Source organism: Schistocerca serialis, chromosome 9 (genome assembly GCF_023864345.2).
Source record: "Schistocerca serialis cubense isolate TAMUIC-IGC-003099 chromosome 9, iqSchSeri2.2, whole genome shotgun sequence".
Lineage (NCBI taxonomy): Eukaryota > Metazoa > Arthropoda > Insecta > Orthoptera > Acrididae > Schistocerca > Schistocerca serialis.
In genome coordinates this window covers 124,944,957-124,970,551 of record NC_064646.1, presented here as the reverse complement: position 1 = coordinate 124,970,551, position 25,595 = coordinate 124,944,957, and the positions used below count along the sequence as shown (strand labels likewise).

The following is a 25,595-nucleotide window of genomic DNA, read 5'->3' as shown; positions in this document are numbered from 1 at the left end:
CTCGTAATGAATGGGTCATAATGCAGCACATGTACTGGGGAAAATCATCGTCCTAGAAGACTGCAGAGGAGGCGGTAGTTGAATGTGTGTTCTCTTCTACAGGTGTCCACAAACTGCCGAAAATCGAGACCCCTCCCTCTCTCCCTCCACCCCTCCCTCCCTTCATTCACGTATGAGGGGACACATGCTCCTTCAAATGGCCAGCTGCTCCACCGACCGCCCTTTGCTGCCAGCCTCTGCAGTCGCTGGCTGCACTTGGCTTTCCACCATCTGGCTGCCACCTTAAAGCGATGGTCCTATAGACAACACAAAAGGGAAATTGAGTAGCATAACCCTGCCCATCCGGAGAACGCTCCAGATGGCTATTTCAAAAGTTGCGCCATTTGCTGTTTTTCTGCCAACCCGTGTATGGCTACAGACCCTAACAGGCCCTCGAGATGTGCAGTCTGCCTTTGATGTGAAGCCCTTTAGTATAAAAGGGAAATTTACAGGCATAGCTCTGCCCATCTGGAGAACGGTCCAGATCAGCTGTCAGTTTTCCACCATCTGGCCACCACCTTAAGGCGACGCTTCTATGCCAACACAGTAGCATGCATAGTCAACTAAACAATAGGAGATAAAAGGACGGGGGCCTCAAGTGCAACTTGTTCACCTAAAATACAGCGATAGAGCACCCACATGCCACCCCACCTGAGTAGAGACGTACCCCCACCCCCTCGCCTGCAGCAGCCCGCCATTTGGTGATGTCACCACATCTATATAATCAAGCATCTATTTAAAAAAGCAAAACACATTTGCGACCATAATAAATGTCCTCTTTCCACAAAAATAGGTAAAGTCCATTTTATTTTATTTTTATGAGCAAAATCGGTATAGTTTTTACGTTTGATTGCAGTCGCATCTCATTATTTTGTGACGTCCAGGGAAGTATACAGCCACCGATCACAAATGATTAGCAGAGACATGCCCACCCTGCGCAAAATCAGAGAAAAAAGAACTTCGAGCGCTATGATGCGAGAACTCCCGATCGTCACAGAATGTCCCCATTATTTCAAAACCGTCATTGGAGAAAATAAAAAGTGAGAATTTAAACTCCAAAGAAGAAAAAGGTTCTATATTAAGCAAATTCTTCCAGCTTGTTGAACAAATTACACGACCTGAGAGCGTCTCTCGCGTTCAGGGCCTGTAAATAAACTGTCATGCATGTTTGTATTACAGACATTTCAGACACGAGTCACTGATAGTGTTATGCTTTCAGGTAGAAATGCTGTCTGCAATTTGAAATAAAGTCTCTCTCTTCTACCATGTATGCAAGTTGTATCTTGTAGAAATGAAATGAAATAAACATATGGCATTTATTGGCCACGATATCCCCTTCGGGGTTTGGCTGCCATGTTGCAAGTCTTTTTAGTTGACGCCACATCGGCGACTTGCTTGTCAATTATGATGAAAATCACACAATACCCACTCCCCTCCAGCTACTGGAGGACCTCCTCACTACGGATCAATTGGAATGAAAGTAGGCAGAAACGCTACCGCTGCGCTACGTTGGTGGATGTAGAAACGTCTTTTAATGATTACAGCTACTGGCGGATCAAATTCATGCCACTCTCATATCCCGATACAAGTCAACCTTTTTTTTTAACCTATCTGCTAAGGATCCCATACACCAAGAACTCCAGTGCTGTTTTTAGACAGTCCCTCTGCATCTTGTAACAGCTCCTAAGTCTCTGCCCAGCCATCCCTGCAGCTTAGTCCACGTGATCGTCCCAATTTAAGTCTGACCTGTACAGAAGTCGGAAAGTGCTATATCTAAGACCTTCTGCATCCTGTGGGGAAACAGGACGAGCTGAGTTAATGCGACAGGGGCACTTTGATCACTCATTGGAAATGGGAACGTGATGTCATAGCTCTGCCAACCGTGTACGTTGCCAAACTAAGCTTTCCCCTGCGACACAAAGAAGTCGAAGAGATAGTACAAGCAGTTATGGTGGTGTTTCTTGTTGGGAAAATTAGGAAGACTACACGCCATGGAGGAAGGACAAAGATTTTGCGACACATCTCCAAACTATATACAAGTAGTCCGAAGGAGATCTGTGTCTTTCAGGGTACATCCATGTCTATCAGCCAAACATACGTGGCGATCCTATTAAATATACAGGTATTGGTTCGTTGGAGCAGGTGGTTCATGATCGAAGTCGCTTCCACAGACCGGTGTAAAGTTCCATCACCTATACTCTAGGATGACCATATCCAACAGATTATCAATCACATAAGAGTGTTCATGTATTGTTCCTTCATAAGCAGTTTAATACATTGTTTTTTCGGTTGTAACACACCCAATCAGTGTACGCCGTCATACACTTTGTTTTTCCTACCACGACTTAGAGACCCGTGTCAGCTGCTGCTAAACTGACATTAACATATTTCGATCCTCTGGCTCTCACAGAAAACTGAACATCGCATGGCATAAACTATGCAGTTACCACACCACAGGCTGGTAGAAATAAAATACAGACGTGATGTTTCTCATTGACAAAAATGTGGAAGACATCGCAACATATGGAAACTGGAAGAATTTGCGGTATTGTAGAATGCTCCCAGCAACTATTCGAAGGTCTGGAGCTCCCTAATGCATAAAAACCACCCGTTTCTTGTTCTTAACCGTCTGTTATACCATCACAACAGTTTCATATCTGTTGTACGCCAGTAAGGGGTGCTAACCTCCTCGATATTCGCGCATCTGGAGAAATCTTGTGCTCTTGGATGGGTGTGGGACAGCAGTTACAGCCTCGTTTTGCACTGTTCCTACACGAAACGTCGAATGTAGCGGTCTACTTCTGGTCAGCTGCAGGGATCGTTGGTCAAAGACAATGCGAGGAGATCTTTCGGTCTCTAACTTTATCCTAAGAATGCGAGAATGCCCTGTGACTCCCATTCACATAGAGAAAGGTCATAAGTTATCTTTATGACCGAAGTGCTAGAGGTATGTAGGTCGCTGACTGGTATACTTTGGTGTATATGTTCAAGAATTAACAATGAACATACTGCACAGTCATCTACTTACATTCGTGATGCTACTCGCAAAGTAGTGGAGGGGCTGTTTAGCAATGATACAGAAATTAGTAAGCATGCTGCTGCATTATTGGTCGGTGTTGAAATTACGCTTAAATTGCTAAAATTGATCGCACTATCTACCATAATGCTTATTATTACAGTACGTCGACGTTGTCTTTTCCTTCCCAACAGTCCAGGTACGCTGTTGATTAACACATAATGTGATTTACACCGTGCGATTTCTAGTTTCCTGGGGGAGTCAATGGAGCAGACGTGTTAATGACAGTTTAGAATCTGACACAGACGTCGAACACGTGGTAGAAAAAAATGTATGGCAGGTAAAAAGCGTGTTACAGCAGAAAAAGCAGTGTATCAAACAACGAAACAGTGTCCCTCTCCTGCGACTGATAACATGTGGGAGAAGGTTCTCTTATAGTACAGGCAATGAAACTTTACACCGGTCTTTGCAAGTCACTTCGATCACTGGCCACATGGTCCAATGGATAAATACCTGTATATTTAATAGGATCGCCGAATATGCTCAATGCCGGCATGCAGATGGTATTCGCCTACGATATATCGAAAAGAGAGATGCGGTAAAAATCTATCGGATGAAATTAACGGAGCTTTTATAGTTCATAATTTTTCTCTGCTGGATCGCAAATAATAACGGTGATAGAACGTTTGGGTGATAGATGTGAATGGATCGAGAGGGACACGGATCTGCTTCGATGTTGAGTCTTCCTAATTTTCCCAGCAAGAAAACCACCATAACTGTTCATACTGTCGTTGTGTTGCAGGAGCAGGCTTCATTTGATGCTGACCTGACACATCGTACGTGAGTGGCCGAGCTACAACAACATGCTCCCATTTCCACCAATTGGTCAAAACACGCTCCTATAGCATTAACTCAGCTCACTCTGTTACCACACAGGTTGCAGAATGTGGTGGATATTGCTGTCTCCGACTTCTGGGTGAAATTGCTAAAATTGATCTCACTATCAACTGTGGTGTGTATTACATACAGTACATCGCTCCATATCGGTGGCGTCTTTCCAGTCCGGACCATCCACTTGGTACGCTGTTGATTACCCCATAATGATTGACTGACACCACTCCGTTGAGATGGAGGGAACCTTGACGGAACACTGGATATCTGCTGCTTGTTGCTGTGGAACCTGGGATTAAATGTAGAGGTCATAACCTTAATACATTTGTTTGGAAGTGTTCCTCACTGCTACAGACTCGTCCTATTTCCATATGCTGCGATACCCTACACATGTTTTTATTTTTATTCTTATTCACCAGTAAGATAACAGTACCTCTCTTTGTGTTACCTCAAGCGTGTTTTGAACAGCACCGTCCAGCGAAGGTCAACACTAGAACAGCAATCATTTACATGACTGCAAAATGAAGGAACAATACTTTTCGAAATGGAGCACCGAGACATCCGCTACCCTCTCGATGGGAAGATGAGATTAACCGTACCTTCGAATAGTTGCTGAAAGCGCTCTACAATACCGCAAATTCTTCCAGTTTCCATATGTTGCGATGTCTTCCACATTTTTGTCAATGAGAAACATCACGTCTGTGTTTTATTTCTACAAGCGTGTGGTGTGGTAACTGCATGGTTAATGCCATGCGATGTTCAGTTTTCTGTGAATGCCAGAGGACCGAAACATATTAATGTTGGTTTAGCAGCCGCTGACACGGGTCTCTAAGTCATGATGGGAAAAACAGAGTGTGGGGCTCTATCGCTATATTTTAGATGAACAAGTTGCACTTGAGGCGGCCGTCCTTTTATCTCCTATTGTTTAGTTGACTATGCACGCTACTGTGTCAGCATAGGAGCGTCTCCTTAAGGTGGTGGCCAAATGGTGGAAAACCGAGTGCTGATCTGGACCATTCTCCAGATGGGCGGGGCTATGCCTGTAAATTTCCGTTTTGTACTAAAGGGCGTCACATCAAAGGCATACTGCATATCTCGAGGGCCTGTTGAGGACTGTAGCCGTATGCAGGTCGGCAGAAAAAACAGCAAAGGGCGCGGCTTTTGAAATAGCCATCTGGAGCGTCCTCCGGATGGGCAGGGTTATGCTACTCAATTTCCCTTTTGTGTTGTCTAGGACCGTCCCCGTAAGGTGGCAGCCAGATTGTGGAATGCTGCATGCGGCCAGTAACCGCAAAGGGCGGCAGCAACGTGTGGACAGTGCCTGCCGGTGCCGCGAAGCAGCTGTCAGAGCAGCTGGCCGTTTGAAGGAGCTAGTGCCCCCCCGTAGGAGGATGGAGGGAGGGAGGAAGAGGGCCTCGATTTTCGGCAGTTTGTGGATGCCTATCGAGGAGAATGCACATTCAACTACGGCCTCCTCTGCATTCTTTTAGGACGACGATTTTCCCCATTACATGTGCTGCATTATGACCCATTCATTACGAGCGCTGGCTTTTTCACGACAATTTCGAAGTGTAATAAGAACGCATTCTTTTTCATCAGTTGTGGTAGTGCGTATTGGCTTTAATTACCTGGGCTGCAGGATGGTTTTTTGAGCAGGCATCTGTAGCGAACTCTGATGTCAAACAGCAATAGATACTGTATGCTTAAAGGTAATACACTTTTTAAACTCCTCTCTGTCCTACACCAGCATCTCATCAGTTGAATGTATTTCCCGCCGAAAAGAATGAAGATAGTATCTTACACCCCAGCCTTTTTACTGCCAGTTTGTAGGTGTAGTGTAGAGTTTGAGTGTGTCTGTCGCTAGTTTCGAGTGGCATTGCAAAATTTTATCCCAGCAGGATAACACCAGTTTTATGGTATTGTCAGTTTTTGTGCTGTATTGCGCTTTTATGCCGTCCTTGTGTAGTGCTATGCATAAAAGTGTGTCATTAGGACCAATCATTGTGATTAATTACGTAATTAGGATCGATCTTTGCGTCAGTTTCCCGACCAAAATAAATAAAGTACACCATCCTAACCTTCCTCTCTCGCATCTGGACAATTTCCATGTGTTAGAGGGTGCACTTGAGTTTTCCATCCAGGACCAGCAGGGTTTGAGTCCCGGAAAAGGTACTGCCAATTTTAATTTCTCGTCAATTCCAGGGTGGGGGATCGGGTGGGATGGTAGCACAGCTCTGGGACAAAGAAATTCCCGCCAAAATTCGAAATGCCCACCAAAATTCAAAATTCCCGCCAAAATTCGAAATTCCGCCAAAATTCTGGCGGGGGGTGGGGGGTGGTTATTAATATATCGATTTAATTAGTTTGCATATCAATTTGATATGAAAATTGCGCTACTAATGCCGTTTCGCTACTACTCTGCATATGAAAACATCCATTTTATTTACACCAAAGTTTTAAACTCATTGTAAAGATCTCACCTTTGTTCAAAATGGTTCAAATGGATCTAAGCACTATCTGAGGTCGTCAGTCCCCTAGACGTAGAACTACTTAAACCTAACTAACTTAAGGACATCACACACATCCATGCCCGAGGCAGGATTCGAACCTGCGACCGCAGCAGCAGCGCGGTCCCGGACTGAAGCGCCTAGAACCGCTCTTCCACAGCAGCCGGGTCTCGCCTTTCTGTTGATTGTGTTTTCTTCTAATTTAGTTTTTTATTTGCAATTGGTTGAAGTGTAGACTAACTGTACCACTTACAGCCCCCCCCCCCTCTCCTTCGCCCAGTGGGGCGTGGGGGATGAAGTGACAATAAGAAAAAAACTATAGCTGAAGAGTGATTATTTAAGCCAACCGAGGGACATCTGCCGACAGTTCGCGTCGGCGAGAGCTGGCCGTGTCGTGTGCCAACTGCTTGCAGTCCATAACTTAAGCTCTCGTCGACGTACCGTTGGAGAAGTCTGTGTCACTCCGAGAAGTTAAGCTTCGTAGCAAGTAACAGTTCTTGAAGTCCTAGTTTTTCCCTGTAACGGCTCCAGAGGGTTAGTTGGAACCTGTACTTCAGAAGTGTATTTAGCTGGCACCGCTGAAGAGGCGGAGTTAATTTCTTGTTATTCCTATTGTAACCATCGGTTTTTAGCGAACTAATAAAGAAGCTGTGTGTAACATCTACAGGGATGTTCCTCAGTTAGTAACAAAAATGATTTTTCAGTTATCTTCAACTGTGGATATTCCAGCGGGAAATTCGCTTCAGTCTCTTTGTTTCTTTTTTTTCTGAATGGATCTCGTTATTTCCAAAACATCGAATTATGTGACTAGTGTTTCAATAATTCTGTCGTCCATTTGACACTGCTTGTTCAGAAACTGTTTCATCTACTCCGATATTTAAAAATATAGTATTCTAGGAATACTTGTTTTAATCTGCAATCAAATAATGTTTTAGAAGTGCTGCTTTGGTTTAACTTGTTGAATTCATCTCCTTTTGTGGTTGGCAGGTGACTGCAGTGCGCCTTACTATTCTACCGAATTATATGTCCCATGTGCAGTCTGGTAAAAATATGGCGGCTGCTGGAAGACTGACCGCTGTCTGTATAGGCTCTTTGAGGGAAGAAAGTCATCTGTGCCATCTGTCTGTGAATCCCATATGCTGTACGTTATCGAGTTTAAATTGTTTGTGCATCGTAATTTCTGAGCAGGAAATTGGGAAGCAGCCCTGCATTTTCCTAAACAAGTGTGATAAAACGACTAAAATTCATATTCAGGCAGACCGTTGTACCAGACAAATGGACGTCAATCCGCCACACGCATTAGATTCGGATCTTGCTCACCAATCTTTCTCGCAAACTAGCTTGCTGCCCATAAAGCTATAGGACTAGGGTGGTAGGACTACTATCCAGATTTTTTACACTCTAACATTTTATTTCAACATGTATAATAGTAACAGATACATTAAAAGAACGTTACTGTACCTAATATGTCTGACTGCGGTAGCCATTTTCCAAGTTTCAGATTATCTGGCTTCCCTGGAAATGTTTCAGCTTCCCACTTCCATAGTATACGCTGCTTGAGCTTCGAGAAAGCATTCACAATAGCCGATCTGGTTTCATTGGGTAAATCAGCGCTTCTCAAGTTTGACCCGAGGCTGAAATATATTGCTCCCTCTTTTGCACCATCGAGATATTCTTGCAGATCCTGAAAACAATAAAAAAAATAGCCTCCTTTAATCAAGTAACGTTCATGCTTCGTGTCTCAGTTTCTGAGAGAATAAGCATTTTTTCACGAAATCGAAAAATCAATCAGTTGCTTACTTACTTGCTAAAGGTAATGATAAAGTGTTGAGTCCATTTTGGCATAATTTTGCTGTTCGTAAGGAAGTTTTGATCAGGAAGAAATTAGAAAGGGGGATCAGCAGGGTCTTCCTTCCCCGTACAAAAGAACAGTTCAGTAGTAGTGTTTACATTTTTATAGATATCATTTTCCTCGTCTCGCAGCTAACTTTCGGAGAGTAAAGAAGCGTGGCAAGTAATCTCGAAGAAGGTGATGAATTATGTAAATAATAAGCTATTTTTAATACAGGCTATTTTTCTGTTGCTTGTGAAAGGCCCTGCCCAGGTTATGTGCCTACGATTTGATCAGCGACGTTATTCTGTCCAGTTACAGGCGTACTCTCCCTGTCTGCCCGCATCTGGTAACAACAGATCCAACACGGTTCATAAGTCCTCAGGTAGAAACGACAAATCACAGGAAGTAAAGGAAGGCAGAAAGGGAAGGACGCACCACTTTTTGGTAATCAGTCTTCTGACGCGTTTGATGCACCCATCACGAATTATAGTCCAGTGCCATCATCATTTCAGAGTAGAACTCTGCGCCCATTGTCCTTAATTATTTGGTGGATGTGTTCCAATCACCATACTCCCCTACTGTTTTACAGGCTACAGGTCCTACAAGTGCAATGAAAAATTATTCCTCGGTGCCTTAACATATAGAATTTCTCGCTGTTCTCATTTCTTCTACTCCTCATTACTTCCGTACATCTTCGAGTTACTATCAATCCGCAGTGTGAGCTCATTACAGTATGCATTCTTCACTCTCACTTTCACTGAATAGTGGAAATGAAATGGAAATGAGCGTTTGGCGTCATTGGCCGGGAGGCCCCTTGCGGGGCAGGTCCGGCCGCCTTGGAGCAGGTCACATAGGGCGACCTGCGCGCCGGATGGTGATGAAATGATGATGAAGACAACACAACGCCCAGTCCCTGAGCGTAGAAAGTCAACGACACGGCCGGGAATCGAACCCTGGCCCGTAGGACGGCAATCCGTCCCGCTGACCACTCAGCTATCGGGGCGGACACTGAATATAGTAATGTCATGAGGAATCTTATCCCCGATATTCTTTCACTCTGAATTTTAATCCTACTTCCGAACCCTTGTTTCATTTCGGTCGTTGCTACTTAGGCTTATGGATTGAACAGTAGGGGAGAAAGATTACATTTCTGTCTTACACAGTCCTTAATTCGAGCGCTTCGTTCTTGGCCTTCTATTAATATTGTTCTATTGTTCTCTTGTGGTTTCTGTACATACTATACGGGTTAATTCACGAAGACACGGAAATATCTTAATATGTTATTCTACAAGTAAAATTAAAGAAAAAAGTTCATATAAACATACGTCCGCAAATGATTATTTACGGAGTTAAAGCTAATAACATATTTTGCCTGAAATTTAGCAACTTCGCTAATATGAAGCCATCGCAAAATTGTATGAGGTTAAAGTAAAGCACTGTTTCCCTTTTTTGTATTGTCATTGACCTGGCGAATCTAATAAAACATGTCCCAGACGAGTATCTGCAGTAGTTTCCCAGAACATCCGGAGAAGTAAAGAAGTAATTTCCTAAAATTTTTAATTTATTAACTACTTGTTTTTTAATTCCCAGACAACTGCACAAAGTTTCCAACAGAAGTTGTAAAGAAATTAATTTTGGAAAAATTATGATTATAACGTTAACTGAAACTGTGTGAATGTGTCAGATAATGTGCTTTTATTGCCGGCCGATGTGGCCGAGCGGTTCTAGGCGCTACAGTCTGGAACCGCGCGACCGCTACGGTCGCGGGTTCGAATCCTGCCTCGGGCATGGATGTGTGTGATGTCCTTAGGTTAGTTAGGTTTAAGTAGGTCTAAGTGCTAGGGGACTGATGACCTCAGAAGATAAGTCCCATAGTGCTCAGACCCATTTGAACCTTTTTTGTGCTTTTATTAATACCATAGCACACGTGAATTCATGTTAAACCGGAAAAAACAAAGCTCAGTGTTAAGGAAGTTGTTCAGTGTGCATACTATTTCACAATACATTCACAATAAATCTTCAAAAATGCCTTCACCGAGGTCAATGCATTCAGCTGCACGTGCAGATTTTGTTGTTCGTTTCAGTTTCACAGGGTTGTTCTGAATTTCGTCTGTTGCATTCATAATGCGAGCAGGTAATGCTTCATGTGTCGTTTGTCCTCATAAACAATGTCTTTCATCCATTCCCATGCACAACAATCTGTTGGTGTTAAATCCGGCGATCTTGGTAGCCACAGATGTGTAGCACCACGACTAATCCATCTCTGGGGAAAATGTTTATTTAAATGTGTAGTAACGCCGTTGGTGAAATGTGGAGGCTCGCCGTCATGTTGAGAATACATTTTCAATCGCGTAGCAAGTGGAACATCTTCGAGCAAGCCGGTATTTCTTCTTGAAGGAATTGTAAGTATGTCTCGCTAGTTAGACGTCCTGGGAAAATGAATGGTCCAGTAAAGTGTGTGATGGTTAAACAACGCCACATATTTATGCTAAATCGCTGCTGGAAATTGCGTTGCACTTTTGCATGTGAGTTTGCGTCAGTCTATACGTACTCGTTATGTAAATTGTTTATACCATCTCGAGTGAATTGTGCCTCATCAGTGAATAAAATGTCTTTGTGTAACTCCCGATTAGTGTTTAACGTTGCACAACTCCAAGCGAAGGGCAGGATCTCCCGGATGTAAATGATGCATTTTTTGTTTATGGTAAGGATACAGATTAGTGTACGCCGTACCTTAGATTGTGAAATGCCTAATCGTCGAGAGATACATCGTGTACTGGTACCCGGGCTACGTTGAACAGCATCCGTAATACCCTCATCATCGTCTTCACGTATCGAGCACCCGTACTGATCATGAACGCCAGACGAACTGTACCAAATCACCGCCGTTTACAACTTCATTGGTGTCATGCGAGAGCTCATTGTAGGGTAGGATGGAAGTCTGTTGTGTTGTCTGATGAACGCTGGTTCTGCCTTTGTGCCACCGATGGCCGTGTGCTGGTTAGAACGAGGGCAGTTGAGGGCCTACAACCAACCTGTCTGCTTGATAGACACACAGGACCTGTATCTGGAGTCATGTTCTGGGATGCGATTTCGTATGACACCAGGAGCACTCTCTTGGTTATCCCACGCACCCTGACTGCAAATTTTTTACGCCAATCTGGTGATTCTATCTGCTGTGGTGTCATTCATGAACAGCGTTCCTCAGGGTGTTTTCCAGCAGGATAACGCTAGCCACATACCGCTGTTGTGACCCAACATGCTCTTTAGAGTGTTGACATGCTGCCTTGGCCTGGTCGATCACCAGATCTGTCTTCAGTGGAGCACATATGGGACATCATCGAACGGCAGCTACAGCGTCATCCAAAACCAGCATAAACCGTCCCTGTATTAACCGACCAAGTGCAACAGGCATGGAACTCCCTCCTACAAAGTGACATTCGGAATCTGCACAACACAATGCATGCACGTTTCCATGCTTGCATTCAACATTCTGGCGACTACACCGGTTATTAAGGTACCAGATTTTCACATTTGCAATGGCCTACCTCGCGCTTACATTTATATTTCAAGATAACTGTCATCATTGAGTGTCACTGAATTACATTTGAAACATTTATTTAGCACTACAAACAACCGTCAAGCCACGTTCACTAAAACAATGTCACAGCCACTGAAACAATAATATTTCGACTCACTGAGAGGTCATTTTCAAATGTAATTACAAATATGGAAAACTGCATTACTAATTGCAACCACACTTCTTTCAAGTATTACAGAAATACAGTGGTTTTAGTGTATTTTTCGTAATATTTGGATCAAGTGTGGTTGTAGTTAGTAATGCAGTTTTCCAGGTTTGCGATTACATTTGAAAATGACGACTCAGTGCGTCGAAATTAGTTGCGTTACCTTTTAAAAATTCCATTGTTACAGTGGCTGTGGCTTCACGACCGTTTGTGGCGTCAAATAAACATTTTAAACTTACATGTACTTTTGATCTTGCAATGTTAATCACTTAAATATGTTACCTACCCCAAATCTCATTACTCTATATTAATTATTTTTTGATGTTGCGATTATTTTTCCATCGGTGCAGATTAGGAACAGCAGAAGGCCTAAACTCTTCATTGGGGAATGCCAGGTGTTAGTTCACTTTCGCTAAATGAGTTCCCATCGGTTACTACGAACTGTGACCTTTCTGATAGGAAACCATGCATTTGGTCGCACAATTGCGACAATGCTCCATAGGCACGCAGTTTGATTGAAATCCACTTGTCAGGAACCGTGTCTAAAGCATCCTAGATCAACTTGAAATCCCCTGCCGATAGCATTCACTACTTCGTGTGAATACTTCTTATACTCAACGGAGGATTCTCAGCCGCATTTTGGCTATAAAGAGTTGTACTTACTGTAGTCGGTCATTTTCCTTTATCAATGCACAAATTCGGTATAGTTTTAGTATTAAGTACAAAGTTGTCACAAGTTATTTGACTGGTTTGATTCGGACCGCCATGGTTCTTCCCTTTTGTCAATATCTCTATCTCAGAGCAGCACATAAGACCTATGTTTGATATTAGTGGACTTCTTTTGGCGGAGGGATGCTGTCTTTGCCCGTTTCTTCTTCTTATGTCCACCTTGCGTCGTTATTTGGCTTTCAACGTAGCAGAATCTTTCTCTTCGATGAGACCTTAATTTTGACGTCAACTTTGTCGCTTATCCATCTCCTAATACTTCATATTTCTTTGGTTTATATGTAGATGCAGACGTGAGTAGTGCTGTAAACAGCCCTTGTGCTCATATCGTAGTTTAACAAAGCCGCTGTCGCCGGCCGCGGTGGCCGTGCGGTTCTTGGCGCTCCAGTCCGCAGCCGCGCTGCTGCTACGGTCGCAGGTTCGAATCCTGCCTCGGGCATGGGTGTGTGTGATGTCCTTAGGTTAGACAGGTTTAAGTAGTTCTCAGTTCTAGGGGATTGATGACCACAGCAGTTGAGTCCCATAGTGCTCAGAGCCATTTGAACCATTTGAACAAAGCTGCTGAATACGTATATGCGCAGGGGTACTGCAAATGATTCATTAGTTTTCAAAGTTCTATGTTTTCCAAAGCATTACACGTACAGATGTGATTGATGCCTGAATAGAACCTTAAACTCAACGAGATTGCATTGTGCCCATCAATTGGCGTTACGAGTTCAGTGCCTTGGACACAATGGCGACAAATCAAGAAAAGAGTTCTTGTGTGTAGGAATATGTGAGAGTTTTATCTGTTACAACATCGCAAGTGCATTCAGAAGAGAAACCGCCATGTAAACAGAGCAATGGTGCTATCGACAGTTTAGGGACACTGGTTGTCTCTGTAAACTGAAAAGTGCCGGCTGACCAAACTTGCCAAATGAAACGGTAGAGACGATGAGGAAAAGCTTCGTGCCCAGTCCAAAAAATCAACGGTCCACTCAAGCCACGAACTTGGAATACTGGAGCAAACTATGTAGCAGATTTTGTGACGGCGGTCAAATTTCAAACCGTACCGTCTGCAGCTCGTGCAATAATTAAAACTGGAGATGAAGACCGGCGCCTTCAATTTTGCATCTCAAGGCGGGATGAACATTTTACCTCCAAACTTATATTCAGCGACGAAGCAACCTTCCATTTATCTGAAAAGGTTGATCCCCACAATGTGAGAGTGTGGGGCACTGAAAACCCTTGTGAAATCGGTATGAACTAGGTTAATCTTTTGTACCCAAGTCACAGATGAAGTTATATGGGCCGTTTTTCTTCTGTGAGAAGACTTTGACGGGTACCTCATATCTCTATAAGTTGCAGTTGCGATTGTTTCCATAACTGACTGCTGATTTCGAGAATTTCGTCTTTCAACAAGACGGGCCTACATGTCATTCTAACATCGAAGTTCGTCGCCACCCGAACGACGAACTTCCTCACCGCTGGATTGGGCGTAGTGGTGAAGATGATGTGGCTCTGTTCTCTTGGTCCCCCGGTCGCCTGATATAACTTCTTGTGACTTCTTGAGGGCGTTTTTACCTACCACCACTGTCAAGAACACTGGAACAGCTCAGAGAACGTTTCAGAGTCGATGACATGGAGTTTTGCTACATAAGGTGTTGGAACAAACTTGACTATCCTTTTACGCGTGTCGTGTGACAAGAGTGGCATTCATAGAACATTTGTAGAGTGCAGATGTAAATTTGGTGAGTTTACGGTTCTGTTATGGATCAATCATATTTATACAGGTAATATTGTGGAAATTATACCGAGCTCTGAAAATGAATGAATCACTTATAGCAGACCTGTACTTCCATATGCATTACAAGAAACATAGGTGAAGAAGTGGAGTAATTGTTGTGGTCTACAATGAGTGGCTATAGGTCATGGGAAGGTGCTAGATTCCATACCGCTAGAGCCTACGAGATGCTTTATTTTCCGTATAGTTCTGGCGGAAGTAGGTTCTTGACACACCACAGTGGCGGTCGTCTGACCCACAGTACGGCTCTGCCTAAGCAGTGTCCCATTCGTTCACAAAACAGCTGCGGTCGTCTTGTACGGCGGTTTATGCTTGTTGGAAACATTCTCTCTGAGATACCGAAGTCCCGCACTAGAAATTGTTGGCTCCAGAACCCGAATTGTTGCGTAATTTCCAACATGCTATGACCTACATCTCTTGTTCCGTTTATCATCCCATAATTCAAAGTTGGGTAACCCGCGTTGCTGCTATGTTGACTATATACTAATGTGTAACAGACTGCTCAGATATTGTCTACACTTCTGCCACATCCAGCATATAGACGGTACATTTGGGCGTCGTACACCTGCACATCTTACGTAAACTTGATGTAAATTCCGACAACAGGCCGTCGCGGTCCCAGCGATACCGGCGGACCATCATGATATCCTCCAGCAGTAGCGTCATTGGACGTGGTATGGAGGGACGTGGGATCAGCTCACCCGGCCGTTGTCACTTGCGATCTAGAGGCGCTACTTCTCGCCCAAGCGGCTCGTTAGTCGACATCACGAGGCTGAATGCACTACGTTCATCCCCCACCAAGGAAAATAAATCCCCTGCATCACCGGGAATCGAAGCCAGCTCCTCCCCATGGCTGTCAGCCACACTGACCACTCAGCTGAGAAAGCGGACACGCGGCACCTGCTCAAATGCGACAACTCTTCCCTTGACTTTTGGTTACCAAGTTTGTGAAAACTCAAGTGTAAACGTGTTATTCAGAATGCACTTCGCTCTACCGAAGAAAATACATGAACACTTACCTTGGGTAGCTTCTTCGGTGGGTTGACATGCATGCCTCCAACTTCGACCAAGGCAGGTGCCAGAGGTCGTGGGTACTGCAGGCTGACGTGACTGTTGGTCAACAACATGGACGTGCTCCTGTCCAACTCTGATAGAGTCGGCATAGTCGGGTCGTTCACATGGCGCCGCACGAGATCCTCCATTTTCGGCAGCAAGTACATTTCACGAATGAGCTTGCAGTACAACCCGAACACTGCGTTGTGGAGTCTTTCGAAGAACGTCATGTGGTCGGTGTAAGCGAGGAAAGTATCGGGAACGTAAGCGTACGGACTTGGGCTTCCGACAATGTCTCCAGTCCAGGCGCCGGGCCAGAACGTGTTGAACTGTATAATTGGAACCTTTAACCTGTGCGATAACGTCAGGAAGCACTCGCAGAAAAATATTTCGATGATCATGACGTCGAACTTTTCGTTGGAGTTCATCAGCCGCTTCACGTTCTCGTCTTGTAGGTACACTTCACATGAAGATATTCCATAGTCGTTCATCATCTTGAACTTCTTAAAATTGTTGGAGCTACCAAGCTCAAGGAACCCCGACGTTTCTGCAAAGAGAGCGGACGGAAGTTTAGTATGCTGGCTCCAGCGGTTGCACAAAAGTTGAAATTTTTTGGAATCTATTGTCATGAAGTCGAGATAACAGTGTTTACTACAGGATAACTTTCAGAAGATTTCACAGAAGAGTAGCATGTACCGAAAATTCCTAAAATATGTCTACGTGTGACGATCTAAATTAAACGTCAGTTTTCATTCCGGTAAAGAGAGAAGCTGATTTTTTTTTTCATGTGGGACAGTATAGTTTTTCATTGTTGGTGGTAAGATAACCTTAAATTTGGGTCCATATCAATAATATTGGGTTAAATGGCACTGACAAGGAGGTACATCTACATCTACATCTACATTGATACTCCGCAAGCCACCCAACGGTGTGTGGCGGAGGGCACTTTACGTGCCACTGTCATTACCTCCCTTTCCTGTTCCAGTCGCGTATGGTTCGCGGGAAGAACGACTGTCTGAAAGCCTCCGTGCGCGCTCTAATCTCTCTAATTTTACATTCGTGATCTCCTCGGGAAGTATAAGTAGGGGGAAGCAATATATTCGATACCTCATCCAGAAACGCACCCTCTCGAAACCTGGCGAGCAAGCTACACCGCGATGCAGAGCGCCTCTCTTGCAGAGTCTGCCACTTGAGTTTATTAAACATCTCCGTAACGCTATCACGGTTACCAAATAACCCAGTGACGAAACGCGCCGCTCTTCTTTGGATCTTCTCTATCTCCTCCGTCAACCCGACCTGGTACGGATCCCACACTGATGAGCAATACTCAAGTATAGGTCGAACGAGTGTTTTGTAAGCCACCTCCTTTGTTGATGGACTACATTTTCTAAGCACTCTCCCAATGAATCTCAACCTGGTACCCGCCTTACCAACAATTAGTTTTATATGATCATTCCACTTCAAATCGTTCCGTACGCATACTCCCAGATATTTTACAGAAGTAACTGCTACCAGTGTTTGTTCCGCTATCATATAATCATACAATAAAGGATCCTTCTTTCTATGTATTCGCAATACATTACATTTGTCTATGTTAAGGGTCAGTTGCCACTCCCTGCACCAAGTGCCTATCCGCTGCAGATCTTCCTGTATTTCGCTACAATTTTCTAATGCAGCAACTTCTCTGTATACTACAGCATCATCCGCGAAAAGCCGCATGGAACTTCCGACACTATCTACTAAGTCATTTATATATATTGTGAAAAGCAATGGTCCCATAACACTCCCCTGTGGCACGCCAGAGGTTACTTTAACGTCTGTAGACGTCTCTCCATTGATAACAACATGCTGTGTTCTGTTTGCTAAAAACTCTTCAATCCACCCACACAGCTGGTCTGATATTCCGTAGGCTCTTATTTTGTTTATCAGGCGACAGTGCGGAACTGTATCGAACGCCTTCCGGAAGTCAAGAAAAATAGCATCTACCTGGGAGCCTGTATCTAATATTTTCTGGGTAGCGTAATAACTGTATGCCCACAAGTTTTTTCATCTCGTAGATTTTGTATGTGGGGAACAGTGGCTTGTGATGAGGTATTAGGTCCATAACCTCCACCTTGTTTAAATCTATCACTTATTTCGACGTTTCGGGGCTGATGCTAGTCATCTCCTTTCGCTTTGCCATGGTAGCTGTCTTGTCAATAGCAACAGCATATTTAGACTCACTATCAAGAACAATTTTTACAGTGTGCACATGACATGCCTACTGTTTCCCTTGATGTACTCTGTAGGGCAGTGCCCTGGCGAAGAGAGTGAAATCGAGCATTTCCACTGAATAACATTTGATGAACTTGATTCTACATCTACATCTACATGACTATTCTGCAAGTCTGACTTGAGTGCCTGGCAGAGGGTTATTTGAAACATCTTGAGACTGTTTCTCTACCTTTCCGTTCTCTAACAGCGCCTGGAAAAAATGAACACTTCTGACACTTCAGTATCACACGACAAATAACAGTAACAGCATAAAACATGTTAACCACGCAACTGTTAGAAATCGAAACAAACAAAACCTTCGTGTGGAACGAATGATTCCACAGGGCAACAAGCCACGTGAAAGTGCAGGTTAAGCCAGTCCTCACATGGGACGAGGCAGCTGACGTCGACTTGTATGCAGACGCTGAAACCAACCGCAGGAGAGACAGGCCCACGTCACATTGTACGTGCAAGTTAACGTGGTTTGTGACTGCAGCTCCCGCCAGCGTCATCGTCTACTTATCTAGCTCGAAAATCACACTTTTTCTTTTACGGTTAGGTATTAAGACGCACATTTCCTCCTTTGTCCATACGCTAGTCATGTTGTTCTGTATGTAGTATTCATGAATGAAATAGCAAAATTCTGCATGACCCGCTGAAGTGTCGGAATATCGATGCTGTCGATGACCTTCTGTATGGCTATTTTCAGCTCAGGGAAGGTTTTGGGGTTATTGCTGTACACATTGTCTTTAATATAGCCCCACAGAAAGGAGTCGCATGTGTTCAGATCCGGGGAATAAGGCGGCCAATCAAGGCCCAAGCCAGTGGCCTCTGGGTACCCCAGTCCCCAGTCCCCAAAGTGCTCCTCCACTACATCAAACACTCTCCTGCTTCGTAGGGGTCGAGCTCCATTTTGCATGAACCACATCTTGTCGGAATCACGGTAACTTTGAACAACTGGGATAAAATCATCTCTCAAAATCTTGACGTATCATTCGGTAGTCACTGCGCCATCGCGGAATATCGCGCCGATTATTCTGCGACTGGACATTGCATACCACACAGTCCCCTAAATGCGCCTGTTTTGCTTATTGACGAACCCATCCAAATGAAAGTGGGCTTCGCCGCTAAACCAAACCTTACTAATTGCCATCATGCCCTGTTGGCAGTCGCGCAGTTTGAATGTCCTAACGCAAACCCTGTATATTATTATTGTTGTCATTTTGTATTCAATACAAAATTGTTGATTAAAGACCAGAGTTTCCTGTTATTACTGATAAAAGTGAAAATTGCTTATGAACACGTTTTATGTAAGTTCGACAGAGTATTGAAGCAATGTTCGATATATTTTTGTTTTGCGTTTTTTTATCTTTTTGTCGAAGAAATTGCGTTTTGTAGCGCTGTATGATAGTTCTGTATTGTTTTCTTTATTTTTACTACATCCGCCTGTTTCACGTTACAAATCAACAATTTTCGAATAAAATCTGAATTAAACATTGACAGTTTCAGTTTTGCTATAAATACTGTTTATTTACGCCTAAGAGACAGGAGGATATCTACGTAGAACGAAAATGTTCCGTATTTTGACTAACCCTTATAAATCCTCATTCAGTTTCTAGATGGTTCACCGCTTCCTCTAAAGAAAGCGATCGGTATGAGGTAAGGCTCGATAGGTATCCAACACACCAAATACCGCGAATATGACCTTGAATGACCAAAGCTACTAAGAAAACTACCGTAGTCTACGCTCACTTATGGTAGTCTACACTATCCTACAGTAGTTGCACAACTTTGGAAATACCCAATTATACCTGATAGGTATAACAAGTCTTCGATTTGATTTTAAGTACTCTATAACGCTTCGTTAATCGTTATGAAACATAATTTTTTTCCATTTTTTTCTTTCAAGTAGAAATTTATTCAGTTACATAGGTGTTGAAACGAAAAGTTCCTGTGGAAGAAAATGGACATGAAGATGATGAGGTCCAGATTTTAGAAAGTGAAGTACTTCAGGCGTTTAGAACAGGAAAGAATTGTAAAACACCTGAACCAGACAATGTCAATCTGGAGTGTCTGAAATGTGGTGGTGACAAAATTGTGAAACTGATAACACAGCTCTTCAACAAAATGATACATAGAGATTCAATACCCAACGACATGAAGCTAGGTTACGTTAATACCATATTTAAGAAAGGGGATCGGAAAATTTGTTCAAACTATCGAGGAATTTGTGTTACAAACATATTATTAAGAATTTTTGCGAAAGTAATTAAAAACAAACTGGCAAAAAACTTTAGACCCAAGAAGAACAATGTGGTTTCACGGCTGGGAGATCATGTGTAGACCATATTTTCACATTACGACAGATTTTCAGGAAACATAGGGAAAAATAAAAAAAATATAGGATTAATTTTCATAGATCTAGAAAAAGCGTATGATACTGTTCCAAGAAGATTACATTGGAGAGCACTACATATGGCAAACATAAACTCTTCCTTCATTAAAATAATACAACAGATGTATAAAGATAACGTTTGCCAAGTGAAAGTTGGTAATATACTTTCACAGAAATTTAGAACAAGCAAAGGCCTTTTACTGGGCTGTTCCATGTCTCCATCATTATTTAAAACCTACATAGATATTACCCTTAGAACATGGTCTCGTAAATGTAATAATATGGGATTAGAAATAAGAGATGGAGTTTACCTACATCATTTATTGTTTTCTGATGATCAAATAGTCGTAGCACAAGGTGGGGAGGATGCTAACTATATGTGCAATCAAGTAGCATTAGCATACAAAACTTGAGGTTTGAAGATTAATTACCAAAAATCAGAATAACTGACTAATGATTCAGATGAGCTGTACATTGAAGGGAAAAAAAATCAAAAAGTTAAACACTTTCTGTTATTTGGGATCCATATTAGAAATCGAGGGAAAATCAGAGTCAGAAATCAATAAAAGAATTAATAGCGGACGGAGGGTCATTGGGATGCTTAACTCAGTCTTATAGAGCAGGAATGTAATGAGCAGAACTAAAAAATTAATATACAAATCTGTATTAGAGAGTGTGGTTCTGTATGGAACGGAGACCTGGACAATTAACTTGAAGCACATTAAAAAATTACAAGCTCTAGAGATGAACTTCTGGAGAAGATCGGCAAGACTCTCCAGGTAGGAGAAGATAAGGAACACAGAAATAATAAGGAGAATGGAAATAAAAGAAAGAATATATGACGTAATGGATAGGAAGAAATTAGTGGTACGGGCATGTACGACGAATGGAGGAAGTCAGAATACGAAAATTGATACTGGAGTGGGAACCAGAGGGGGGAAGAAGAAGAGGACGACCTATGACCACCTGGCTCCAAAATGTACAGCACACAATGAGGAGAATTGGCGCAGAGGAAGAAGACACACAAGATCGAAACACTTGGAGGAATATTTTGAAAATATAGTTTAAGAACGCTTATTCTTTGTATAGTAATATCCGAGTAAATTATTATGTTGGAGATAAGCTTCTGTAATGACGAAAAGCTCAAAATAATAATAAGTTCCTTTGTGTTGTGGCAATATGAACTCTGCGTTAGTCAAATCTGTGCATACTTACGCCCAAAGAAGTGTATGGTGTTGGGGATTGCGACGTCGGTCCAGTTTTGCAGCGGCTGCTGCCTGGGGAAGGGCGACACGACGGTGACGCGGTGGCCGCGCGCGTGCAGGCCCCTCGCTATGGCCTGGCCCAGGTTGCGGTGGCTGCCCGAGCCCACGGGGAACACGACCAGCACGTGGGCCGCGCGGGCGCCCTCTGCCAGGCACGCCACGAGCGCCAGGGCTGCCAACAGCAGCTGCGCACCGCTGGCTCCCATCTGCAAAAGCAACGGGACACCTAGCTAAGTAGACCACAAAACTGCTGTTAATTGTTGAGGATAGGCTCAAAAATGGCGCGAGTGCCGGTTCAAAAGTCGAGAGTATCAGCCAGGCACGTGCAGTGGGTGGGAAAAAAATGTGGAAACAGAACACATTACCATGACTAATACGTGTAGGGAAACGGTTGGCATTCAGAACAGGTGCCAGTCGTCTCATAACAAATAAATAAAAATCCTGTATGGTTCTTCCTACAAAATAGTGACAATTTCAGGTAACGAAGATGGAGATGGATGGCGATCACGCACCTTTCGGTCCAAAGTAGACCGCAAAGGCTCAATAATATTGAATCTGGTGATGATGGTGGCCAGGGAAGATGCTCGTGCTCACAAAATCAGTTCTGCACAATGCAAGCTGCGGCCAGAGGCCTTGTCGTCTTGCAACACAACATCAGCACTGGGGCAAAAACATTGTAACATGTGACACATATGATCAACCAAAATGGTTACATAATGCTTAGTAATAACGCGACCTTCCAGAGTAACCACAGTGCCCATGAAATACCACGATATGGCTGCCCAAATCATCAGCCAACCCCCGCCATGTTTCACTGTTGGAATGTAAACTCGCCCATTACTTGGAAACAGTGTGAAACAAGATTCACCCACCCAAACGACATTCTTCCATTGCTCCACAGTCCAGGTTTTATGGCTTATGTTTTCCTGTTATGGGCATTTTCATCGCTGATGAGTGGCTTTGGAACTCCAGCTCTCCCTACAATTTTCTGTTTATGGAGCTCCCTTTCTGTTCCCTAGGGCTACATTGTTCCATCATTCAATTCTTCAGTGACTTTTGCAGCCGTCATCTTCTTACATTTCGTCACAGTCCTCTTCATTTACTGTCTGTCACAACCACTCACCACAAGCTTTCGTTTGCGTTTTGAGTTAGTGGATAATCCTTTTCCACTTTCCCCATATGGGGATATGATCGAATTCAGTTGGCTCTGACATAATGCACTCATACCTACAGAGAACACTGTTCTGTCCACGACTGACACTCGCAACGTGTTGAAGGCATTGCACATGTGCCGTGTAAGGTGTCAGGCAAATCCAACACCTTCTATAAAAACCCTGACATGATAAGCAAATCCGCCAGTATGTCACATAGCTCCGAATAAATCCTGACATTAAATTAACAAAAGTAATACGAGTAACGAGTGAGAAAATGGAATACCACAGACTAACACAAGAATGCCCAAATGCATGTCATACCTTGCCACCGTGAGACAGACGCAGTACCGAGGGGAGAAACGAGAACGGAAGCCGAGAGCAGAACCGTGTTAAGCTAGAAGGCCCTACGATAGGGGACGGACACCCACGTCGCCATCTAACCACCAGGACCACCCCCCCAGCCCATGTTAAAAGCTAGAGCCCTCCAGAAGAACAGTAAAGATCTTACGATAACACTAAAAGGGCCACACCAGCCGCAAGTTTTAGCATGAGACTTTTTCGCGTCTCTGTTTAGTTGCAAACGTTAAAAACATTGCCCCACCACGAAAAGTAACCACGAGGACCACCCCCCAGCCCATGTTAAAAGATAGAGCCTTCCAGAAGAACAGTATAGATCTTACGATAACACTAAAAGGGCCACACCAGCTGCAAGTTTTAGCGTGAGACTTTTTCGCGTCTCTGTTACATTGCAAACTTTAAAAACATTGCCCCACCACGAAAAGTATAACGTTTCTCATTGGATAGACAAAATTTTTGTAGGCGGAGCTTAAGGTTAACATTGAGAACCTGATTGGTCAGATGAAAACACAGCCAGATAGTGTTTTTTTTAACCAACTTCGGTAAATTGTAGTAAGGAGAAGTTAGAGAGGAGTTGCTTCCGAGACGGCGAGATGCATGGAGCCGCCCCCTGACGAACACCAAGGTAATGAACGCACGCGATGCCCCATTTTTGAGCGCATAAGGCTTCACTCAGAACTGCAGAAGTCTCATCTGTTACATCCCCTTTTTACGTTATACTAGTGTCGATCGTCAATTGAAGCTCATGGTATTCACATTTGCTACGTAAGTTAAAATCTGAAACGCGATGATTTTTCTGTTATATAATTATTGAGAAGCCACATCAGCCACTGTAATTTACGACAAGTTAGATAAGTAATTAAAGATAATTGAGGGTCACTGTAGACCATTTTGATAGTTTTCTCTTTTGTGAAACTTAATTTGAAGCTAGATTATAGATGTGATATGGCATAGGTCATCCTTCGATCCATTGTAGAACTTGGAAACCCACTCAGGGAATATTCGTTCACATTTTTGTTGAACGCAGTTGGTTTTTATCATCCTGTATTAAAATATTTCCTTTTATCAATATTGCAATTTATAAACAATGTTTTGTGAGTAGAATAAAATTTCCAATGGTAAACTTAACTGCTTTTTCGACGTTATTTTACCAGCTAACTAAAAATAGGAAAGCCTTGAACCCCTTCCACTAAATTTAGTTAGTATTAAGATTCTTTTACAGGGAGTGCAGTGGAGCTGACACTGAAGACATTAAGTATCAGGTTATATCATCGCTAGTCTCATTGAACTCTTCTGAACTCTACATGTCATGTGTGGTCTGGCGTCTCCTTACCAGCAACAGGTCCCAGGTTCAAACTAGTCAATTCCCTAAAAAACACGCTCAGAGCATCGTTGCGCGAAAGTGGTAGGGAGACACGACTTAGAACAAACAGAAACCACGCAGAATGTTAGAGCCGTTTGTGTGCACCTGCACTCCTGCAGGTGTTTGCTCCTGCAGTTTGGCTAGCACCTGCATTTATGTTCAAGCATGCGTTTCTCGCAGTGTTTCCATATTTTGTCCAACCCTTGTACATGTAGGCAAAAGATCTGAAGGGGCAGAAGAGCTATTTGTACGTGGCCAGCTGAACTGCTGCCCAGCGAGACAACCACCGACGGGCGTGCGCCAGACTGAACTCTTGACCGGCCTGTGGAGCGATCCAGCGGCCTTGCACACTTACAGTGTCCCCAAAAATTGCGTCAGTGAACCACCGCCCTGAATTTAAATTGTGAGTTACTTCTTCTTTCTTTGTTCTCCCTAGATAAAGAGCTCGTTTGAACTTGTTAGCTTCGTCTGAAAATTTTCTTTTGTTTTTCTCTTCTCAAAATTTCTTCATGAATTCGTTGTTTTGCCTCTGCGTTCCTCTTTGCACTGTTACCCAGTGGTCTTTTGAGCTTTCTCTGCGAATGTGTGATTGGCAACGGGGATTCCATGGATTTTGCGTTCTCTGATCGTACCTTCCGTGGCGCTCATTTCTAGTAAGTACTTAATTTCTTCTAACCAAGTGATTTTTACGTTTTTTAAATGTATTATATTAACTAGTTTTTTAGTTTATCTTGTGTTATCTAAATCTAAAGATGTAGGCTCAGAACTTTAACCGACTTCTATGTGTTCCATCAGTGAGCTTGTTTATCGCTCTGTGTAGGTGTAAAGTTTTTCTATTAACCCACATGTTATTTATGTTAATAGGCCATAAATGTTCGTGAGAATTTTTCGCTGTTCCTTTCCAATTTCATGTACACTGAAAAGCCAAAGAAACTGGTACACACGCCTAACATCGTGTAGGGCCCCTGCGAGCACGCAGAAGTGCTGCAGCACGACATGGCATGAACTCGACTAATGTCTGAAGTAGTGCTGGAGGGAATTGACACCATGAATCCTGCAGGACTGTCCAAAAATCCGTAAGAGTACGAGAGGGTGGAGATCTCTTCCGAACGACACGTTGCAACGCTTCCCAGACATGCTCATTATTTCCAGAATGAGATTTTCACTCTGCAGCGGAGAGCGTCTGTAAAGTTTGGAAGGTAGGAGACAAGGT

At 43.3% G+C, this 25,595-nt stretch overlaps 1 protein-coding gene across 1 annotated transcript in view; it reads right to left on the bottom strand.

Annotated features, from left to right (window-relative positions):
- The window catches only part of LOC126419213 (UDP-glycosyltransferase UGT5-like), a 62,607-nt gene that overhangs the window by 13,483 nt on the left and 23,529 nt on the right, over positions 1-25,595 (bottom strand). Inside the window, exons 2-4 of the mRNA XM_050086348.1 lie at positions 21,459-21,714; positions 15,562-16,142; positions 7,915-8,137 (exon numbers count right to left, since the gene is read on the bottom strand). Of these exons, the coding sequence (XP_049942305.1) occupies positions 7,915-8,137; positions 15,562-16,142; positions 21,459-21,714 (1,060 nt within the window). The remainder of the gene's footprint in view (positions 1-7,914; positions 8,138-15,561; positions 16,143-21,458; positions 21,715-25,595) is intronic.